Source organism: Vicugna pacos, chromosome 11 (genome assembly GCF_048564905.1).
Source record: "Vicugna pacos chromosome 11, VicPac4, whole genome shotgun sequence".
Classification (NCBI taxonomy): Eukaryota; Metazoa; Chordata; class Mammalia; order Artiodactyla; family Camelidae; genus Vicugna; species Vicugna pacos.
This window is the reverse complement of record NC_132997.1, coordinates 73,334,153-73,355,599: the sequence shown is the minus strand read 5'-3', so window position 1 is coordinate 73,355,599 and position 21,447 is coordinate 73,334,153. Positions and strand designations below refer to the sequence as shown.

The 21,447-nt window shown below is 36.6% G+C and overlaps 1 protein-coding gene across 15 annotated transcripts in view; it reads right to left on the bottom strand.

Moving 5' to 3' along the window:
• Window positions 1-21,447, bottom strand: part of CC2D2B (coiled-coil and C2 domain containing 2B) — a 91,814-nt gene that overhangs the window by 22,510 nt on the left and 47,857 nt on the right. For 14 of the 15 annotated variants that reach the window (XM_072971688.1, XM_072971681.1, XM_072971691.1 and 11 more), the window contains 7 exons: window positions 20,869-21,072; window positions 16,530-16,622; window positions 9,609-9,700; window positions 8,367-8,537; window positions 7,045-7,141; window positions 6,118-6,227; window positions 1,758-1,854 (listed from right to left, as the gene is read on the bottom strand). In XM_072971688.1, the coding sequence (XP_072827789.1) occupies window positions 1,758-1,854; window positions 6,118-6,227; window positions 7,045-7,141; window positions 8,367-8,537; window positions 9,609-9,700; window positions 16,530-16,622; window positions 20,869-21,072 (864 nt within the window). Of the gene's footprint in view, window positions 1-1,757; window positions 1,855-6,117; window positions 6,228-7,044; window positions 7,142-7,932; window positions 8,001-8,366; window positions 8,538-9,608; window positions 9,701-16,529; window positions 16,623-20,868; window positions 21,073-21,447 lie in introns of those variants that run through there. The other variant, XM_072971695.1, reaches the window with a different exon arrangement.

The following is a 21,447-nucleotide window of genomic DNA, read 5'->3' as shown; positions in this document are numbered from 1 at the left end:
TGAATGTAAATTGAAAAGATCAATATTATAAAGGTGTCAATTCTAATCAAATTGATCTATATATTCAAATCTATTCTAATTAAAATCGTAGCAGGTTTTGTCTTGTTTTTGGGAATCAACAAGCTGAATCCAATATTTATAAGAAAATGCAAAGGGCTAAGAATAGCCAAAGTAATCCTGAGGAAGAAAAACAAAGCCAAAGGACTTAGGTTTCCAGATATCAAGATTTATAACAAATCTTTAGTAATTAAAACAGTCTGGAAATGATGCAAAAGTAAGATAAATAGACCAACAGAACAAAACACAGTCCAGAAATAAATCCACATTTATATAGTTACCAGATTTATAGAAAAAGGTGCTCAATTTCATTAGGTATCATAAAAATGCAAATTAAAACCACAAAGTGATACAGGATGACACTTTCATCAACATGGCTGAAATGAAAAAACTTGACAATGCCAGGTAAGAGCAAGGATATGGAGCAACTAGAATTCTCTCTCATATATAGTGCTGGTGGAAGTATATATAAGTTGACATAACCATTTTGGAAACCACTTGGCATTAAACTACTAAAGCTGAACATATGCACAATTTAAGAGTTGGCAATTTCACTCCTAAGTATATATCCAACAGAAATGCACAGATAAATTTCCCAAAGACATACAAGTATATTTATATCAGTATCATTTGTAAGAACCAACAACTAGAAAGAAGCGAATTACCTTTCCACAGCAGAACACATAAAAGAGTTGCAAGAGTTTTAACTGTTAACTGCTATTTAATTCTGGTCAAACTGATCACTGAGATAATTCACTTTTGAGAGAGAAATTCTGTTAGGCATTCTTTGGGTTTTGTAAGCTCTACTTATTATCAATTTAGATAGTCAGAAAACTACTCAGTTTAACTCCTTGGAGAATAGCCATTGCCGAATTACTGTTTAATATTTTATCCTTAGCCTTTATTAAGAATTGATGGGAAATGTTTTACTAAGAATACATGTCTTTATCTCCTGAAAATTAGGTGGGAAGACATTGCCATTATGTTTCTCAGTAGTTCTTATAGAAGGCTCATTCCTAAGCCACACTTGAAGGTCTAGTTCAGCTTCTCTGACTCTGATTCCCAATCCCTCTAGGTAGAAATAATTTCTTCATCAATAGTATTGCCATAAAATTTGATAGACATTTATATTAAAGCATTTATTCAGGGCCACAAGGGAGGAGGTACAATGGGTATGCATCTTTATACTTTTAGTGCCAAGTTCAACTGGAAGGACACTAACATTTTGGAGCTTGCTATGGCACTAGTCTTTGTGTTAGGAACTTTCATATAACTACAAGGAAGCATTCATTATTTTTAAAAATATGATTGAACAGAACTGGGTTTTAGTCCTAGGAATAATTTGGTCTCTTTTGTAAAAGTAGACAGACAATGAGAACTATATAACTCCTTTTTGTGTATCTTTCTATCTTGGCTACCAGGAAGTTCACATTTAAGTGTAATGTTCAACTGCAGAAACCTACTTCTCCAGAATTTTTCGTATATTTATCCCTCCTCCTCTTGCATGTGGTTTATGATCACCATTATTTTTGAACTGATCTGTCATATGTCTGTTTTTATTTCAAGTTGCCCCATATCCTTTTTAGAAAATGTCTGAAATAGATAGCACATCTAAAATCAAATTTACAAATATGTTAATAGAATTTTCAGTCTGAACTTGGAATTATTTCAGCATTGATTATTATATTATTCTACTTTACCTCATGTTTTTCAATAATCATTTCATCAAAAATGTTGATATATATATTATCTTTTATTTTAGATAAGCTTGCGAAGTTATAATCATGTCCTGGTAAGCTGTAAATAAGAAAAACATATTAAACGCTTAATTTGTTTTATAAAAAAGCATGATTCATAAAGGACTATAAAATTAACCTGTGTTCTTTTCTTTTATAAAGCATAAACTAAGAAAAGCTATGTGCTTTTAAGACAACTGCTATCTTTCATTAAAGCAAGTATGTGTTTTTAAAATTATTTTCTCTCTCTCTCAAGGTAATTTGCATAAAAAATAAAAACGTATAAACGCCAAGCAGAAAGGCTTTCACTACAGCCATCCATTGCAAACAAATTATCTGGAGTATGGCATATTATGACTTTCCTACTATCTCACATTCTATTAGTGTCTGCTACTTCACACATAGAGTTAAACTGCTCTTTTGCTCACAGCTAAAAGTATGACTGTTTAACCACAGAGCTTATTCTCTTTCTCACATTTATTTTCTACAACCAGAAATTGGGATAGTGGAATGCATTTAATTTTGCAAGTTGTCTGCTGATGGCTTACTTGATTGGATATATTTTGGGAGGTAGCTGAAAGGGTAGCATCGTATATCACAAGCAGTGAACTTCCACTCTCAGCTCCAGCTAGCTCATCAAATCTCAGTCAAACTTCTAACAGCTCAGAGAAGTTATATAACTTGCCCTTGGTAATGCCACCTGCAAATGACAGAGCCCTAATCTGAACCCAATTCTGACTAACTGACTCTAAAAGCCAGACCCTTTTCACTATACCAACTGTCACTGACATTATTTATTGAAGTGTGTTGCTTAAGGGAACATCTACTATGTCAAAGGATCTTCAACAATTTGTATAATTTTCTAAGACCAACTGACAATGACAAATGAAAAACGTTAGTTGAATTTGGAGAACAATTTTAAGTTGAAGATTTCTTATCTAAGTGATAAGCTGACTTCCCTACCCTGCTCCTTAAAGAGTTCCCTTTCATGTTGCAATGGGAGGCAATGTATATTTACAACACTATGCTGGCTAGCAATGATTACTGTCAACCTCAAGACATTTTTGAGTGTGTCAACTTAGTATATCCCTTAAATCACTCAAGTCCTATGTTAACTTGCATTTTGCATTCTACTCAAACTCTCCCCCAAATTTCACCACAATTTCTTCTCCAAAGTAGAGCTCACAAGGTTAATTACTATTTACTACTTATTATTATTATTATTATCTATCCTATTTGCATGTGATTTCTATTCACTAATATATCGTGTGGAGAAAGGAACGGAGCTCTTGCAGCTGAGACATTGAAAAGTGATAGCCGAGTGGTTTTGCCCTAGCAGAGCCCTCTGATCCACATGGTTGTACTCTACTTGTGCTCTTGGCTTATCTGAAGGCTATAACTGCAAGAATGCAAATACTCTACAATAATTCCTCTGTTTAGTTCACTTATAAGCTTATCTTATTGACTATTTCATGTTCTCCTAAATCCACTCATTTAACAGTGTATTCTAACTCCAATGTCTAAGTTAACACACCAAATATTTCCACACACATAACCACATCTTATACCTTTGTAAACCTTTTACCCAAAATACATTTTACATACCAATTATTTAATATTATACAATATAACATAATAGATTTACCTTTCAATCAACACTCTTTGCTTACAAAGAGTAAGCAAATATCAGAGAGCAAAGCAAAGTAAGAAGTACAAGATCCAGACAGGCAGACAAATAACAAAGATTTCTGTGGTCAGAGACTCTGAATATTCTATTGAGCTGTGTTGAATGTGGAAGAATATACTTGAGTTCTGATAATAGCAGAAGTACCCACAGCACCTACGCTAACAGATTCTAAGGTATACTGGTCTATTTGGATTTTTCTTCCCAAGTTGAAATAATGGCATAAACAGAGTCTCTCTGTCTCCCTGCAAATTCTGGTTAGGGTTTGGAGGTTTTTACTTTGAGGTGTGGTGGCTGGGATGTGACCATTCACATAGAGCATACAATTTCCCTCAATGGGACCAGTACTGGAGTGAGGGGATTCTGGGGAAGGTACTGGTGGGTTGGTGGTTCTGTGCTTGCATCTGGGACCAAAGCCTTTTAGTTTGCTTGGAAAGTGACTGACTGAATACGGCACTTCCTGGTTAAAGCCTATAGTCAGGACAATCCTGCAGGAAACAGAGTGACTGGAGGGTGAAGGGGATAGACAGATTGTTTTATCCTGGAAATCAGGACCCACTCACAAAGAGTCAAGGTCAAGAACACAGATGGTGGAGGGAAAAACAACACAAGAAGCCCGACGGCCAGGAGACCAAGAGGTTGGCATTCAAGAAACAGGAGAAATTTAGGAGTTAAAAAGACAGAGTGATATCATCAAAGAACCATGCAAATAGGCAGGAAACACATAATCTGCAGAAATTGAGAAAGTTGAACAAGATTGGCAGAAGGGGGAAAGGGCATCAGGAAAAGAGAAGGGACTTGGATAATGGATATAGTAGACAGTTCCTTATATTCCTTTCACCCTAGTGAGAGCTATAGCTGTATAGGAAGTGACAACTGAAAACTGCTAATGGAGTTTAGAAAACAATTTTAAACTCTATATTTCAAATTTTTCTTGTTCATTGCACTTTATTTTCAATTACCAAAACCTATTTACATAGCTTTAGCATCAAACATGAATCTTGAAAAAGAACAAAGCTGGAGCTCTCGCTTCCTGATTTCAAAATACACACACACACACACACACACACACACACACACTATTGGTTCTGTTTCTCTGGAGAACCCTGACATTCAGTGACACTCTGGAAAAGGTAAAACTATGGTGGCAGTAAAAAGTTGGTTTCCAGAGGTTCCGGGGAAGGGTGAAAGGATGAATAGGTGAAGCACAGGGCATTTTTAGGGCAGTAGAAGTATGCTGAATAATACTACAGTGGTGGATGCATGTCATTATGAATTTGTCAAAATCCACAGAATGTACAACCCAGAGTGAACTCTAATGTAAATTGTGGACTTCAGCTGATAATGTGTCAACATTGGCCCATTGATTGTAACAAAGGTACCACACTGACACTGAGGGAGGCTGTGTGTGTGTGTTGTAGGGAGGGGATATATAAGAACTGTGCTTTCTGCTCAGTTTTACTGTGAACCTAAAACTGCTCTAAAAGATAAAAATCTATCAATTTCTTAAAAATGGAAAAAAAAAGAAACAATCTCATTAGAAATCTGGGAATGCAAATTAAATCACAATAAGAACATCATTTAAGATCCATCATACTAGAAAAATTAGTTTTTAAAATACAAACTATTATTGAAGATGTGGCACAACAGGAACTTCCATATTGCTGTTGTGAGTGTGTGTCGGTACAAGCACTTTACAAAAAAGTTTGGCAAGTGCTAGGAAAGTTGAAGCAGTTCCATTCTTAGACACAGATCCCAGCACAGAGGTTTTCAGAGTGTCCCCTGACTAGGAGCATCAGTAACACTGGGGAACTTGTTAGAAATGGAATTATGTATCAGCCCTACCCCAGAGCTGCTGAATTAGAAACCATGGAGTTGGGCCCAGCAGCCTGTTTTAAGAAGCTGTATAGGTGATTTCAGTGCACAAAATAGTTTGAGAACTGCTGTCTTAAAAAGGAACGTTCACACGTGTGTTCCAGATGACAAGTACAAGAATGTTCAGATAACACTATTTGCAACAGCAAAACATTAAAACCAGGCAAATGTGCATCAATCAGCAGGATAAAGCACAAATAAATTATGGCATTTTCACACAGTGGAATACTATGCAGAAATGAAAATGAAGGAAGGAAAGGAAGGAGAGAGGGATAGTTACAAGTATGAATATGGATGAATCTCTCAAAATAATTAAGAATAAGGAATCAAGATTGCAAAAGATGATTCAATTTACATGAAGTTGAAAAATATCCATGAGTAAATAAAACATAGTTAGGGATAAATACCTATGACGTAAAATCAGTAAGAAAGAGAGGGAGTGATAAACACAAATTCATGGTTGCTACATCTGAGGGGAAGGAAAGGGGATACAGCTAGGTATTGGAACAGTGGGGCCTTCAAAAATACTAGTGATATTCCATTTTCAAGCTAGATGGTAGATATACAGGTATTCATTTTATCATTTTCCCTCAGAACTTACATTTATATATACTTTATGTATTAACACATATGTAAGAAATATTTCATAATTTAAAAGCTTAAAATTAAGCCTGTCTCAACCATTATTTTCAATAAATGGCTCAAGAAAATAATTTTGTTATTGCTCTTTTTTTAGGAGTTGAGGAAAAACAGATTCCCACTTACATAAAATCTACTTTAATTTCTTCATTCCAGCATGGATGAGATCCACTTGCAATACTGGTTTGGTATACAGTGTGCTGAAAGGAAACTTCGACAAAAGGGTGTACAGTATCCTGAAACACAATAAACACTGACTAGATTTTTGTAATATTTTATATAGTTGATAAAAGGTAGCAGACTAGGGAATTACTTAGTTACTGGCTGACAACTAGATAACTTACTTTTTCTAGTTTTTTCAAATAACCATTATTTATTCATTAATTTAATAAACATTTCTTCACCCTCTTCAATATCAGGTACTACTTTGCTGGGATCAAAGGTACCAAAGGTATATGGAACTTTCCCTTAAGGATTTTTATCTTAAGTCTATCAGGGGAAAATAAACAGATAAAAAAATAATTGAAATGAAAAGTGAGAAATAAAAGAAATATATTCCAGGCATAACAGTTACGCAAGAGAGGGAATGATTAACTTTCTGGGGTGAGGACAAGGAGAATGTCACAGAGAAAACGTTGCTTGGGCTTGGGCTCTGAAACTTTAAATGGTAGTTCATGTGGCCGGTAACCTGGAGTTGCACTGCACGGTGGCCATTCCAGGCAGAGGGAAGGACATGTACAGGGGCCTTCTGGACCAAGCACAGATACTGCTGTGGGGTGGAGAGAAACGTGGCCGACTGGTAGGTAAGAACCAGACCATTACAGATTTTTGTCGCCATTCTACGGAGCTTGCATCTTATTCTACAGATCTTGAGAGCAAAGGAGAAGGGAATGAAATGGTAGGAATTACATTTCATAAAAAGCACCTTCCCTGTGTGATGGAGAGTAAACTAGAAGCCCAAGAGATCAGAGATGGAGAGACTAATTAGGGGCTAGTTGCAATTCAAGGTAAACATGATCAAAACTGCACTTTACAGAAGAGTTAAATACTTACCTCATTTAAGATTCCATATGAGGCTACTGATTTGATTGTTTCTTTTTGCCTGAGGCCAGACATGGATGATATCAAGTAAGTAGGCATATCCAAGGCTCTTCAGGAAAAACAATATAGAGATATACACTTTAACTTATTTTAATATTAGTTTTGGTGGGAGTGGGTGGGGTTTTGCTTATGTTTATAGAAATGTGTAACTCAGTTACCCCGGATCTTACAGGGTTTGTTCTGGATCTTCATATCGTCGGTGGTTAGAGACACATATTTGATAATCACTCCTCTGAAAGGGTAGCTCCTAAATAATGAACTATGGATTCGAACCAGTCTATGATAAAGTTTTCACTGATCCTCAGCAAGAGGAGAAAAATAAGGCAAGTAATACTTTGAGACGATATTATTCTTATTTTTGGTGTTAAAATATTCTTTCTATTACAGTTTGATTACTAATAGAAAGTGGTGGTCATTTTATAATGTCCTTATTTCACAAAACAGCCTTGAAATGGGCATTTGTTTTGAGGATAAAAATTCTATTATAAATAAGGTTGTATTTTATAAAACATAGGCAAAACCTTTAAAAGGTTTTTACCGTAGATTAGTAGCTAATAAGCAAAATATTTGTTTTTCATGCGCAGAGTTCATGGGATGTGGTAAACGAGCAAGTAGAGCACATATGTGTTAAACATAGAGAGAGATACATAATATTCCTGAGATACCTGGGTACTAAATATTCATAACATATGAGTTACACATGAGACTAAACACACGAGACATTCGGTATTCAGGATATGCCGTATATACAAGAGCGTTTAATATTCCTGATGCCTTCATTTGGCCATCTGACCCCACATAGCCTTTGTCCAAGAAACACAAATAAAACCCACTGAGTACCTGCAGAAAAGATGGGAAAAATCTGATTTTTGCAGAAGTCACCTAAAATGACAAGTGCACAACAGAACCTACTCTCTCCAGCATTCTACTTCCAGTACTGTGAGGGCACAGTGGCAGAGAACAGTGCAGCTGGCAATAGCAGCGTAACAAGTTTTCACAATAGGGAATAGGGACAGAAGGCATTTATGTGATGTACCACCCAAAAATATACATGTTAAAGTTCCTTCGGACATCCCAAACGTCTGAAAACTTTTAGTACATGGCAGTGACAGTAAGTTTGACTATCCAAATGAAGATTTCAAGATTTATTCAGCTTCTGTATGTGGAACATTAACAAAGCGCAAAGTTTTACTAAGAAGATAGTATGGAGATTTACATTTAAGACAGATTTTTTGATCTTTTGCAACTCCAAAAAATGGTACATACTGCTTTACCTATTAACTATTGTCTTCCTCGTTGGAATATTATAAGCTCTCAGTATTCTGACAAGAATCTTGATGTCTCCATCACAAATTGTCTGTGCAGCCACTTTTTTCCTGTCTTTCCTCTGAGGCTTTAACTTTCTTCGTCGTTCCAGAAGCTTACAAACTGCATGTGTCAACTGGCTAAAGAGTAAAAAATGATCAGCCACATATATACAAGACAAGCTAAGATTTGAAAGATACCAGTTTTTTAAATTAATTATTATAAATAAGGCCATTATTCTGAACCACGTTCTCTCCATTGTGGAGGGGAGACATTTGCCTTAAACCCAAGGAAAGAGTCTTTTTCTGAACATAGAAGAGATGCTATGTTAAGAGAGAAGATGATGGCTCTATGTCCTTTGGGTACATGGTCCAAGAAGAGACAAGGGCATGGAGAGGTATTCCATGAAAGATGATGTTATTTCAAAAGATCATTTATTTTTCAGGAATCTCTCTCTTGAAAGTGGTTAGATACTCAATTTTTCTATATGGTTCTGAAATAGGAGTTAGTTAAATATGCTGCCAACCCTTGCAACACAAAACTATGGAATTATAGCTTTATGGTCACACCCATCTTCCTCCAAAGACTGAAAATAAAACACAATAGAGTTCAGCTCCCTAAACCAAATCAGACCGTACTGTTAATACTAAGAATCTGCAAGTGACCCCAGGGAGGTTTCCCAGAAACAGAGCATGCCTAATTCCTGTTCCCACCCTTACGTTTCAGATAGGACAGTATGAAAACTGAGTTGCTTCAGCCAAATTCTCCCTCAACTGCTGCCTGTAGATCACGGAGCCCTTGTATGGCTGAGGATTCAGTTTTGAAAGGGGAGATTATAGGCTTAGTGTGTGGTGCTACCATCAACGATTTTCTGGTAGCAGTCTCAGGACAGGAAAATCTTATGGCAAAACTAACTTGGGATAAAAGCATTTCTTTTACTTTTCTTTCTTGCCCTAAAAAATATCAATAAGGAGAGGGCTAAAAACTAGAATATTATACAGTTGAAAAACATATCATATAGATATGTCCAAAATGCAATTTTAAAATGATCACATATATTTAAGTCATTATATTTTACTTTATGCTTTGCAACTGCATTTTTTAGCATTAATTTAATTACTGTAAAAATAGAGAACTTATTAGAAGACTTAGAAGGTATTGGCTTAAAGCTTTATATTGCACACTTAAATAATAATAATTTTAGTATATACCTTGCAGATACAATTTCTTCATAATCGGCCACAATATCTGATAAGTTAAATTTGCTAACTTTGACAATTCCTCTCATTATCAACCTTCTCATCTACAAAAAAAATTAGAATTTAAAGAAATGCATAGATTATATTTTAAGATTAAGTATATATGACACTACTGGTGTCACTATTTTTTTCTCCTATTTTTTGCAAGCAGTGAATGAAAGGGGATTAGATAAGTAAGAGTATGGTTCTGTATGCTACCGTTATTAAAGTCATTCTTAACGCTCTCATCAATGTCACTCTCACCTCTTTTTCCACCTAACTCTCAGTACACGTGGACAGAACCAATCTTCCCCAAAAGAGATGATAACCCTATGAATGTGTTTCTACAACAGCAACTTGTAGGGACATGAATCTTGATCCACAAACTCAAAGAAATATGATCACATTTCTGTTATTTCCTTTGAGTCCATCCTATTCTGACTTTCAGCTCTCATCCTGTCAGCGTGGTAAAATATTCAGTGCTTGAACAGAGCCATTCCCTGAAGCCCTTGCTACCTGCAGAACCCACAGACCTTGGTTCCTCCAAGGACTCAGAAATTCTTTAAGTTTGGGGAAATCCTTCTGTTTTTCCTCTAAATTTATCCTTCACAACAGATTTAGACTTTCAGACATGAAACCAGAAAGAGGTGTGTCTGGAGGCAGTTTTCTGCTTTCTGTTCTGCCACAAATCATCCTGGAGATAATGTAACCTAGAGCCTAATGATCTGCTTAAATTAGACAGGAATATGGGGTGGTGGAAGAGTGGGAAAAATGTAATTACCATGCCATATGGGTAACAAATTGTTTCCCTTGAAGGTGAACCACACCTCTCCCCCCACTGGCCACATCACTGGGCTTGAGTGCCCTCACTCATGCTCTCTGTGTCTGTCTGTCTCTCATTCTCCTCTGCTCCTTCGGCATCACACAGTCTGAGCTCCTTGCTGTTCCTCCCACAGGTCACACAGGCTCCTTCCTCACAGTTTTCACAAGTGGCTCCATCAGCCTGGGATGTTCTCCCAAAAAACTCCATGGCTCCTCCCTCAGCTCCAGGTCTTTTGCGGAAATGTTAGCTTCTCAAGGGCTTTCCTTGGTCACCTTATTTAAAATTGCACCCCATCCCCTACACACGCGCGCACACACACACACACACACACTCCTGTCCCCTCTTCCTACTTTACTTTTCATAGGACACATCACTCTCTAACACACCAATGTTTTATTCGTTATCTGACTTCCCCCACTAGAACGACCTCCTCTAGGAAGTCAGGGATTTTAGTCTATTTTGTTTACTGCTATAATTCCAATGTCTAGTATAATGTCTGACTCATAGCCAGGTGTTCAGTAAATATTTATCAAGTAAATTAATGAAAAGGACAGATTGAGGAGATGTTGCTGGCCTTTTGCATGCAAATATTTCAGCAAAACTTTATCTGGCAATCTTTGAGACTGCTGGGACTTTACTGTTGCAATCCTGGCCTCAGCCACCACTGACCCCAGTAACACAGCCAGAAGTTCAATGCACAAAACTCACAGTCCCATGAGTTCCTCCCACAGCAGGATTTAAACACCTATGACCCTATTAGGCCTTCAGTGTCAAACCAGTATTCCAGAATCTGTAATCAAAATAATTATCCCTTGAACTTGTCTTCACAAGGAGCTGAAACCCAATCTCATTTTCTTAAAGCTCCTTCCCAGGATTCTAATACGAAGTTCAAGTATCCTCAGACACTTACTCTCTTAGCACCTTCCTGATCCTCTGCCGCCCTCCCTCCTGGGCTTCCTCACACACAGAAAAGAAGAGAAGGCATAAGAAGGATATATGTTCTCTTTTCTCATGAGTAAAAACACCTCTTTATTTCCTAAGACATAGAGCTCATTATTTTTTTTACATTTTTTATTGATTGATAATCATTTTACAGTGTTGTGTCAAATTCCAGTGTTCAGCACAATTTTTCAGTCATTCATGGACATATACACACTCATTGTCACATTTTTTTCTCTGTGATTTATCATAACATTTTGTGTATATTTCCCTGTGCTATACAGTGTAATCTTGTTTATCTATTCTACAATTTTGAAACCCCAGTCTATCCCTTCCAACCCTCTACCCCCCCCCCCCGGTAACCACAAGTCTGTATTCTCTGTCCATGAGTCTATTTCTGTCCTGTATTTATGCTTTGTTTTTGTTTGTTTGTTTGTTTTTGTTTTTTAGATTCCACATATGAGCGATCTCATATGGTATTTTTTTTTTCTCTTTCTGGCTTACTTCACTTAGAATGACATTCTCTAGGAGCATCCATGTTGCTGCAAATGGCATTATGTTGTCGGTTTTTATGGCTGAGTAGTATTCCATTGTATAAATATACCACCTCTTCTTTATCCAGTCACCTGTTGATGGACATTTAGGTTGTTTCCATGTTTTGGCTATTGTAAATAGTGCTGCTATGAACATTGGGGTGCAGGTGTCATCCTGAAGTAGATTTCCTTCTGGGTACAAGCCCAGGAGTGGGATTCCTGGGTCATATGGTAAGTCTATTCCTAGTCTTTTGAGGAATCTCCACACTGTTTTCCATAGTGGCTGCACCAAACTGCATTCCCACCAGCAGTGTAGGAGGGTTCCCCTTTCTCCACAGCCTCTCCAGCATTTGTCATTTGTGGATTTTTGAATGGCGGCATTCTGACTGGTGTGAGGTGATACCTCATTGTAGTTTTGATTTGCATTTCTCTGATAATTAGTGATATTGAACATTTTTTCATGTGCTTTTTGATCATTTGTATGTCTTCCTTGGAGAGTTGCTTGTTTAGGTCTTCTGCCCATTTTTGGATTGGGTTGTTTATTTTTTTCTTATTGAGTCGTATGAGCTGCTTATGCATTTTGGAGATCAAGCCTTTGTCGGTTTCACTTGCAAAAATTTTCTCCCATTCCATAGGTTTTCTTCTTGTTTTATTTCTGGTTTCCTTTGCTCTGCAGAAGCTTGTAAGTTTCATTAGGTCCCATTTGTTTATTCTTGCCTTTATTTCTTCTAGGAGAAAATTTTTGAAATGTATGTCAGATAATGTTTTGCCTATGTTTTCCTCTAGGAGGTTTATTGTATCTTGTCTTATGTTTAAGTCTTTAATCCATTTTGAGTTGATTTTTGTATATGGTGTAAGGGTGTGTTCTAGCTTCATTGTTTTACATGCTGCTGTCCAGTTTTCCCAACACCATTTGCTGAAGAGACTGTCTTTATTCCATTGTATATTCTTGCCTCCTTTGTCGAAGATGAGTTGACCAAAAGTTTGTGGGTTCATTTCTGGGCTCTCTATTCTGTTCCATTGGTCTATATGTCTGTTTTGGTACCAATACCATGCTGTCTTGATGACTGTAGCTCTATAGTATTGTCTGAAGTCTGGGAGAGTTATTCCTCCAGCCTCTTTCTTTCTCTTCAGTAATGCTTTAGCAATTCTAGGTCTTTGATGGTTCCATATAAATTTTATTATGATTTGTTCTAGTTCTGTGAAATATGTCCTGGGTAATTGGATAGGGATTGCATTAAATCTGTAGATTGCCTTGGGCAGTGTGACCATTTTAACAATATTGATTCTTCCAATCCAAGAGCATGGAATATCTTTCCATTTTTTAAAGTCTTCTTTAATTTCCTTCATCAATGGTTTATAGTTTTCTGTGTATAATTCTTTCGCCTCCTTGGTTAGATTTATTCCCAGATATTTTATTACTTTGGGTGCTATTTTAAAGGGGATTGTCTCTTTACTGTCTTTTTCTGTTGATTTATTGTTAGTGTAAAGAAAGGCAACTGATTTTTGAACATTAATTTTGTAACCTGCTACCTTGCTGAATTCTTCGATCAGCTCTAGTAGCTTTTTTGTGGACCTTTTAGGGTTTTCTATATATAGTAACATGTCGTCAGCATATAATGACACTTTTACCTCTTCTTTTCCAATTTGGATCCCTTTTATTTCTTTCTCTTGCCTGATTGCTGTGGCTAGGACTTCCAGGACTATGTTGAATAGGAGTGGTGATAGTGGGCATCCTTGTCTTGTCCCAGATTTTAGTGGGAAGCTTTTGAGTTTTTCACCGTTGAGAACTATGCTGGCTATAGGTTTGTCATATATAGCTTTTATTATGTTGAGATACGTTCCCTCTATACCCACTTTGGCGAGAGTTTTTATCATAAATGGGTGTTGAATTTTATCAAATGCTTTTTCTGCATCGATTGAGATGATCATGTGGTTTTTGTCCTTTCTCTTGTTGATGTGATGTATTACATTGATTGATGTGCGTATGTTGAACCAGCCTTGTGTCCCTGGGATGAACCCCACTTGGTCATGATGTATAATCTTTTTTATGTGTTGTTGGATTCTATTTGCTAAAATTTTGGTGAGGATTTCGGCGTCTATGTTCATCAGTGATATTGGCCTATAATTCTCTTTTTTTGTAGTGTCTTTGCCTGGTTTTGGTATCAGGGTGATGGTGGCTTCATAGAATGAGTTTGGGAGTATTCCCTCCTTTTCAATCGTCTGGAAGAGTTTGAGAAGGACTGGTATGAGTTCTTCTTTGTATGTTTGGTAGAATTCCCCGGTGAAGCCGTCCAGTCCTGGACTTTTATTTGTAGGGAGGTTTTTAATTGCTATTTCTATTTCCTTTCTAGTGATCGGATTGTTCAAGTGTTCAGTTTCTTCTTGATTCAGTTTTGGTGGACAGTATGTTTCCAGAAACTTGTCCATCTCCTCTAGGTTATCCGGTTTGGTTCCATAGAGTTTGTCATAATATTCTCGTATGATATTCTGTATTTCTATTTTGTTTGTTGTAATTTCTCCATTTTCCTTTCTTATTTTGCTAATTTGTGCTCTCTCTTTTCTTCTTTGTGAGTTTGGCCAGAGGTTTGTCGATTTTATTTACTTTTTCAAAAAACCAGCTTTTGGTTTGGTTGATTTTTTCTATGGTCTTGTTAATCTCTATTGTATTTAATTCCTCTCTGATCTTTATTATTTCCTTCCTTCTGCTGCTTTTTGGGGCTTTTTGTTCTTCTTTTTCTAATTGATTCAGGTGGTGGGTTAACTTGTTTATTTGAGATTGTTCTTCTTTTTTGAGGAAGGCCTGTATCGCTATAAACTTCCCTCTTAGCACTGCCTTTGCTGTGTCCCATAGGTTTTGAGTGGTTGTGCTTTCATTATCATTTGTCTCAAGGTATTTTTTAATTTCAGCTTTGATTTCCTCATTGATCCATTGTTTTTCAGTAACATATTGTTTAATCTCCATGCTTTTCTTTTTTTCTCCTTTGTTTCCCTGTTGTTGATTTCCAGTTTCATGGCATTGTGGTCAGTAAAGATGCTTGAGATAATTTCTATCTTCTTAAATTTGTTGAGGTTTCTTTTGTTTCTAAGTACATGATCGATCCTGGAAAATGTTCCATGTGCACTTGAAAAGAATGTATATTCTATTTTTTGGGGGTGTAAAGCTCTGAAAATATCCACCAAATCTAGTTTTTCTATTGTAGTATTTAATTTCTCTGTTGCCTTGTTTATTTTCTGTCTGGAAGATCTGTCTAGTGATGTTAATGCAGTGTTAAAATCTCCAACTATGATTGTATTCCCATCAATATCCCCCTTTATCTCTGTTAGTAATTCTTGTATGTACTTAGGTGCTCCTATATTGGGTGCATATATATTAACGAGTGTAATATCTTCATCTTGTATCACTTCTTTAATCATTATAAAATGTCCTTCTTTATGGCCTTTGTTTTAAAGTCTATTTTGTCTGAAATCAGTTAGAGCTCATTATTAAATCACATGCCAACTTTTTTTTAAAATATGGAGCAATAAAGAAGGTGTAGGAGGAGCAAGGGTGAGTGGGAAAAACACCTGCCAGTGACAAAAGTGAGGTGCTGTTTCAGGCCTGCCATAGCTACAGTGGTCTGCATTGCACCACCCTCTCACAGGAACACAGTACAAACCAGCACAGCGCTTGAGGTTTTACCTCATTTACCCCTTACCTCAGAAGTAAAGCAAGGTAGTCATTTTTATTGTCTGTTTTTACAAAAGAACGAAGTGGGACTCACTGAATAGGTTACTTGCCCAAAATGCAGAGGGTGGCTGGAACAGGTCTTCACACACTTGCCTAGTTGCTCAAGGTTGCTTCCCACCTGTCCCCACGAGGGATCTGGTGTGTTTCTCTTAGATCTTTCCATAGCTCTGTGCTTCTTTTCAAGTTACCCCAAAAGACTGACTGCTCTGGTGCGCTACAGCAAAGGATGTAGATTATACTCCTGAATAAGCCTTAGAAACCTCCGTAGCCTTGCAGTTTTATCCATCATTTCATTAATTGCTCAAACATTTCTCAGCATTTTCTGAGTGAAGGGTACCGTGCTGGGCATTGCAGACTTATAGTTCCTGCACTCCAGAAGCTTGGAGCAGAGTGATGAGGGGTCAGTGGAAGGAAATCAGGAGTGAAACTGGATTCCACCTCAAACGTGTTTTAGGCTTTGTTAGGATGTGTGGTAAATATTTGACTTTTCATTTGTCTTCATATGTCTTCCTCTAATAGTTTCTGTCTCCTAGTAGCTCCTCCATCCCTTCATCCCCTGAACTGCTGTAGTCTAAGGAGTCATTTATGAATTATTTAAAAAATTAGGGATTCAGGCAAAAGCTGGCATTATTTCTCAAAGTGAATTTTAGGGTCAAAAAGCGATGGGAAGTCTTTAATGTCCACATTTAGACAGAAAAAGTTGGGATATAATTTAACCATGGGTTTGCCATCAATTGAAGTAACTGTTGCATCAACAATGTATCTTAACAGCTGACTCTCTGGGAAGAGTACAGTACTGGGCATCCAGCAGACCAGTTTTCACAAAAGTAAATGCAAACATATTGATAGTACTATTTTGTTGTTGTTACCTTTTTCAGAAAATTGACAGAATTAATCCTTTGTGCGATAATAGAATTCACATCTGAAATGGACATATCCTTCTCCACCTGGCTTTCATATTCCTATAAACAGAGAATTAAATTAGTTTCACTTCTTGAATGTAACAGAATTTAGATATGATATATATGCTGCAATAAAATATTAACTACTCTTACCAGTTCATGTGTAGGAGATACTGGAAGAAAGAAGAGAATTTCTTTTAGGTTCTCCCACTGAGAATTAGCTAAGAACGGTTAGGACTATATTTTGTTTGCCCCTAGAAGGAGGTCTATTCATCTTTTAAAACAGTAATGATTGAGAAAAAAAATTGCAGTTGAGAAAACTATAAGAAAATGTGAAGACAACTGAGAACTATCCTTCATGCGTTCATTTACCTGGCAATTGCTGGAAACAAAAGAAATGGGAAGTAGTACAATATAACGGCCCAGAGAGTGGGCTCTGGAGGCCGTAATCAGATTCAGGTTGGCCCTGCCGTTTACTAAATGAAATTAATTTTTCTGGGGTGGATTGGCAAAAAGCTGATTAACTACTGCAGACCTCAGTTTCCTCTTTTGTAATAATAATATTACTATTACTAATAACAACACCTATGTCACAGGATTGTTGTGAGATTTAACTGAAATAATATCTGCAAAGTGCATGGCATATAGTCAGACACCATGACACTTCTTTCCTAAATAAATACTTCAGCATAATCTCTAAAAACTAAGGACATGCTTCTACACAACCACAATGCCAGAATCACAGACAACAAAATTTACAATTTCCCAATATATCTAATATTTAACTATCAATATTATATAGTATTCTAATAACCAAATTTCACCAATGGTTGCTCCCTGCCCCCCAACACCAGGATCTAATTAAGGATCATATGCTGCCTTTGATTAAGTGTCTTCAGTTTCTTTTAATCTAGAATACTCTGCCTCCTTTTTAAAAGATAATGACTCTTTAAAAAGATCAAAATGTACAGAGAAAAACAGTTGTACTTGGTAGCCAGTTGTCTCACATTTCAGATCTGTCTGATTGTTCCCTTGCGGTGCCACTTAACGCCAGGATAATCCCCCAGTTTTAAGCAATGTAGCATAACGTATTCACAAATTCTGGGCGTTAGGGAGTGGACATCTTTAGGGAGCCATTATTCTGCCTACACACTTAATAAGATTAAGTTGGATCACTGAGTCAAGATGGTGACAACTAGATTTTTCCATTGTAGGGGTACAGTTCTCCTTTTCAAATAAAAGAAGCAGCTATTCATGCTTAAATAGCTTGGATATTTTATTCATGCTTAAATTCATGCTTGGATATTTTATTCAACAACTTCATTAGTTGTGACAGTTTGCTGTCACAGTAGATTCTGTTTTCCATGTAGACAAATGTATTTTCTGCAAACAAGGATAGTTTGTCTCTTCTTTTCCAATTCTAATTTTCTTCTTTCCTTTCTCCTTCCTGGTTTAATGCATTGGCTCTTACTGGTAGAGGTGATAGTGGACATCCTTATGTTGCTGAGATTAATGGGAAAACTGATGTTTAGCCACTAAGTTTAATGTTTGTGTAGGAGCCTATGAGGAAATTGATTTCTGATGGTGAGCATTATACCAAACAGTTTCAGAGCCACACAGATAATAATGCACTGAATCACAGTTAAGGAACAGATTATAAGGAACAGGTTTTACAGAATGCTGGAAAGCTGGAGACAGAGAATTTGCTCAGAGACACTTGGGCACTGGCTCTATTTTATGGCCTCTATTTAATGATCTTGACTTAGGTTCAAGAACCAGAAGATTCCAATGTTTGTAAACATTCCCTTAAATGGAAGTGCCTTTACCTTGTACATATTAATTCTTCTAGGGTAGTAGTAATAAACCTTGCTTATTTTGTATAGATTGTTTTGTTCTATTTTGTCCTGTTTTGTTGGCTCTGGCAACACCCTACTGTATGTGGACATGTCACAAGAAGCTTACTTTCCCCATCACAGAGCCCAGGAAAAACCAGCATCAAAATTTCTTGCAGCTGTCCTGCCCTGTGTTCTGCCCTGCTTCTGTTATGTTTCTGCATCCTTGGCTAATTAAATCTGAAACTCAGTCTAATCACCCAGTGGGTGTAGATGGTCCCTCCTTATTTCTCCCCCAACTCCTTCAATTCTACAACTTACTGGAAACACTTCTTTTCAAAGCACTTTGTATCAGCAGAAAAACCAAAATGTTGAAACATTCTTAATCAGTTTAAAGAAGTTCTCTACTGATTCTAGGATGCTAAGAGCTTTTATTATGAATAAGCAAATTATTAAATGCCTTTTGGGCATTTATTAAGGGGAGTATCTTTTTTTCCTTCCTTAATGCTGTTAATGTGGTCAATTATTTAATAGATTCCTTAATTAAATTAGCTCTGTTATCTGGAAATAAGCCCTATTAGGTTATGGTGTGTAATTATATATTTACACATAATATATTGCTTTTCAGTTTGTTAACATTTTATTAGCAATTTTACATCTAGGCTCATAAGTGAAATTGACCTAAAATGGTCATTTCTTGCTTTCATTGCCCAATTTTGGTATGAAGGTCATAGCAAACCTCAGAAAACGAACTGGGTTCCTTTCTTTCCTGTTCTCCAAATAAATAGTCTGTATAAGATAAGGGAAGTTAGCAAAGCCCCTCATTTCAAAAGCAGAAATTGTTCTTTTTTTATGATGTTATATCCCCAATTATGCTGAGCATTGTGCATTGCCCAAAGCAGTTTATGAAACTGTAGAACTGGATTCAATCATCGAGAGAAGCAGCAAGAGGAAACCGAGTAACTTTTCAGCCATTCTGAGCCAAGGCCTTCCCCCTGCAGTTTACTAACAGAAATTCCTACGGTCTCAAAACAGGAGATGAATCATAATTAAAAGTTGAGCAATGCTTTCCAAAGCCAAATGCCAACTGGTCTGTTTGTGAATACATATATTTCTAGTCACCCATGTTTGCAAAAATAATAAGCTGTCTGCAAATCCTATCTGTATATGACTATAATAGTCATATGTGCTAACTGGTGGTGCCATGGCATCGTCATTGAAGAATCATTGACTTACATTTCCTCTTTCACCTCTGAGCAACACCAGAAGAGATTCTAAGATGATCCTTTGGTTCAGACCATGAGTGTCTTTCCACTACTGTTTGAGTTTTAAATGTAATGATCCTGTATAGTTTTATTCGTGTCTCCTCTAAATTAGGGTATAAAAAGCTAAAGGACGGCTGAGTGACAGCAACAAGAACAAACACACACTATTTTAAAAAATAACTTCTACTATTTTTAATATTAAGTGGCTTATAGCAATTCCCCTTCAGTCCAGAATAAAAATGAAAACAAATATCAGAGAGTTTATCCATTTTTTCTTATCAATTGACAATAATTCACCAGAGTTAAATTAATAAATCTATCATAACGTATTTTAGTATAAGGCAGTCACTCTTTCTGACTCGTAAGATGTATAAATCTCAGTACCCTTCATCTGAATCTGGTATCCTTATCTAAGTTGGCTGACATCACCCTACAGTGGTAATTCTACTGCGCAGTCATTTTCTTCAGAGATGGAACACTAGTTTCTTTCTTCTTGAACCATGTCTTAGCAAGCTCAAGCGCTAGGATTAGTACAGCTGGTTATTTCTTTAGGAATTAGTGCTTATAATTCCGCTCTTTTAAGACTAGCAGTGTGCTGGTAAGTATTCAACAGCCAGTTCTCTGGGAGTGGGAGGGGAAGCCCAAATTTGTAGCATTTGCTGATTTATGGTGTAAATAGCCCCCCAGCAACACATTTAAAGCAACCAATGTGAACTCACTGAGGGTGGAGCTGGAAAGAGACATGCACAATAGGCCGTCACCAGCTGGTGCCAACAGGCTCCAGCACGCCACCACCACACAGCATAAGGCTAATTTTCCTTTCTCTTTTTTGTTTCCACATTTTAAAGTTCCTGAAATTGAGATGTGCTTTACAATCAAGTGTAAGTTTAACGTGGTAGCGTTTTCTCTCCCTTACTCCCCCAAATTGCTTTTAAATTGTTGATGCATTTTATAATTTTTAAAAAACCACAATATTTACAAAAATTTAGAATATACTTAAAGTATTCTGGCTGCAAAATAGGCTGTTTGAATAACAACTAAGTGGCAAAGAAATCTGGAGATCTGTACATTTCTAATGTCTAAAGACAAGGGGAAATTTTTTGTCTACAGGTTATCAGTTGATAAAAAGAAAGGAATTAACATAGATTTAGAGCAGCAAAACATTAACTTATCACAGAATAAGCTATATGCAAATAGAAACCTAGTTACCTGGAAGACTACATCCGGAATCTCTCTGTCATAGAGGGGCATCTGCTGCAGAAGGGAAACATCTACCTGACCTGCATTTCTCAGTTGCAATAGCTGGAAACGTTTGCTCTTTTTCATTTCCTCTTCAGAAACAAAGTTAAATTCATCTTGCAACTGTTCAAGACGAAAATACTTCGGCATATCCTGTCCTTTATGTTTTATGTACTGTAAAACATAAATAATGTAAAATCCTTACTTAAAATATTAATTTTTTAAAATTCAGAATTATTTCAAAATAGTCTCCCCCCTCAAAAGTGAGCTATGAGAGTTGCAATATAAATAGGAAATGGAGCAACTGAATTTGTACAGAGATAGAATCTGAAAAAAAAAAAGAATCCAGCCTTTGTAGCTTCTTAACCTTTTCCTGGTCATGATTTATGTAGAAAATGAAAACATCTGTATTGCATACTGGGTTAAAAGATGACACTTTTTGTTTCTCGTTGCCCTAAAAGTCGAGAGAGGGTCAGTATTTCTATACACATACAATCAATTCAGCACATCAGTTGGGAGTTCTGAACTGGAGAGACAATAATCTACTTA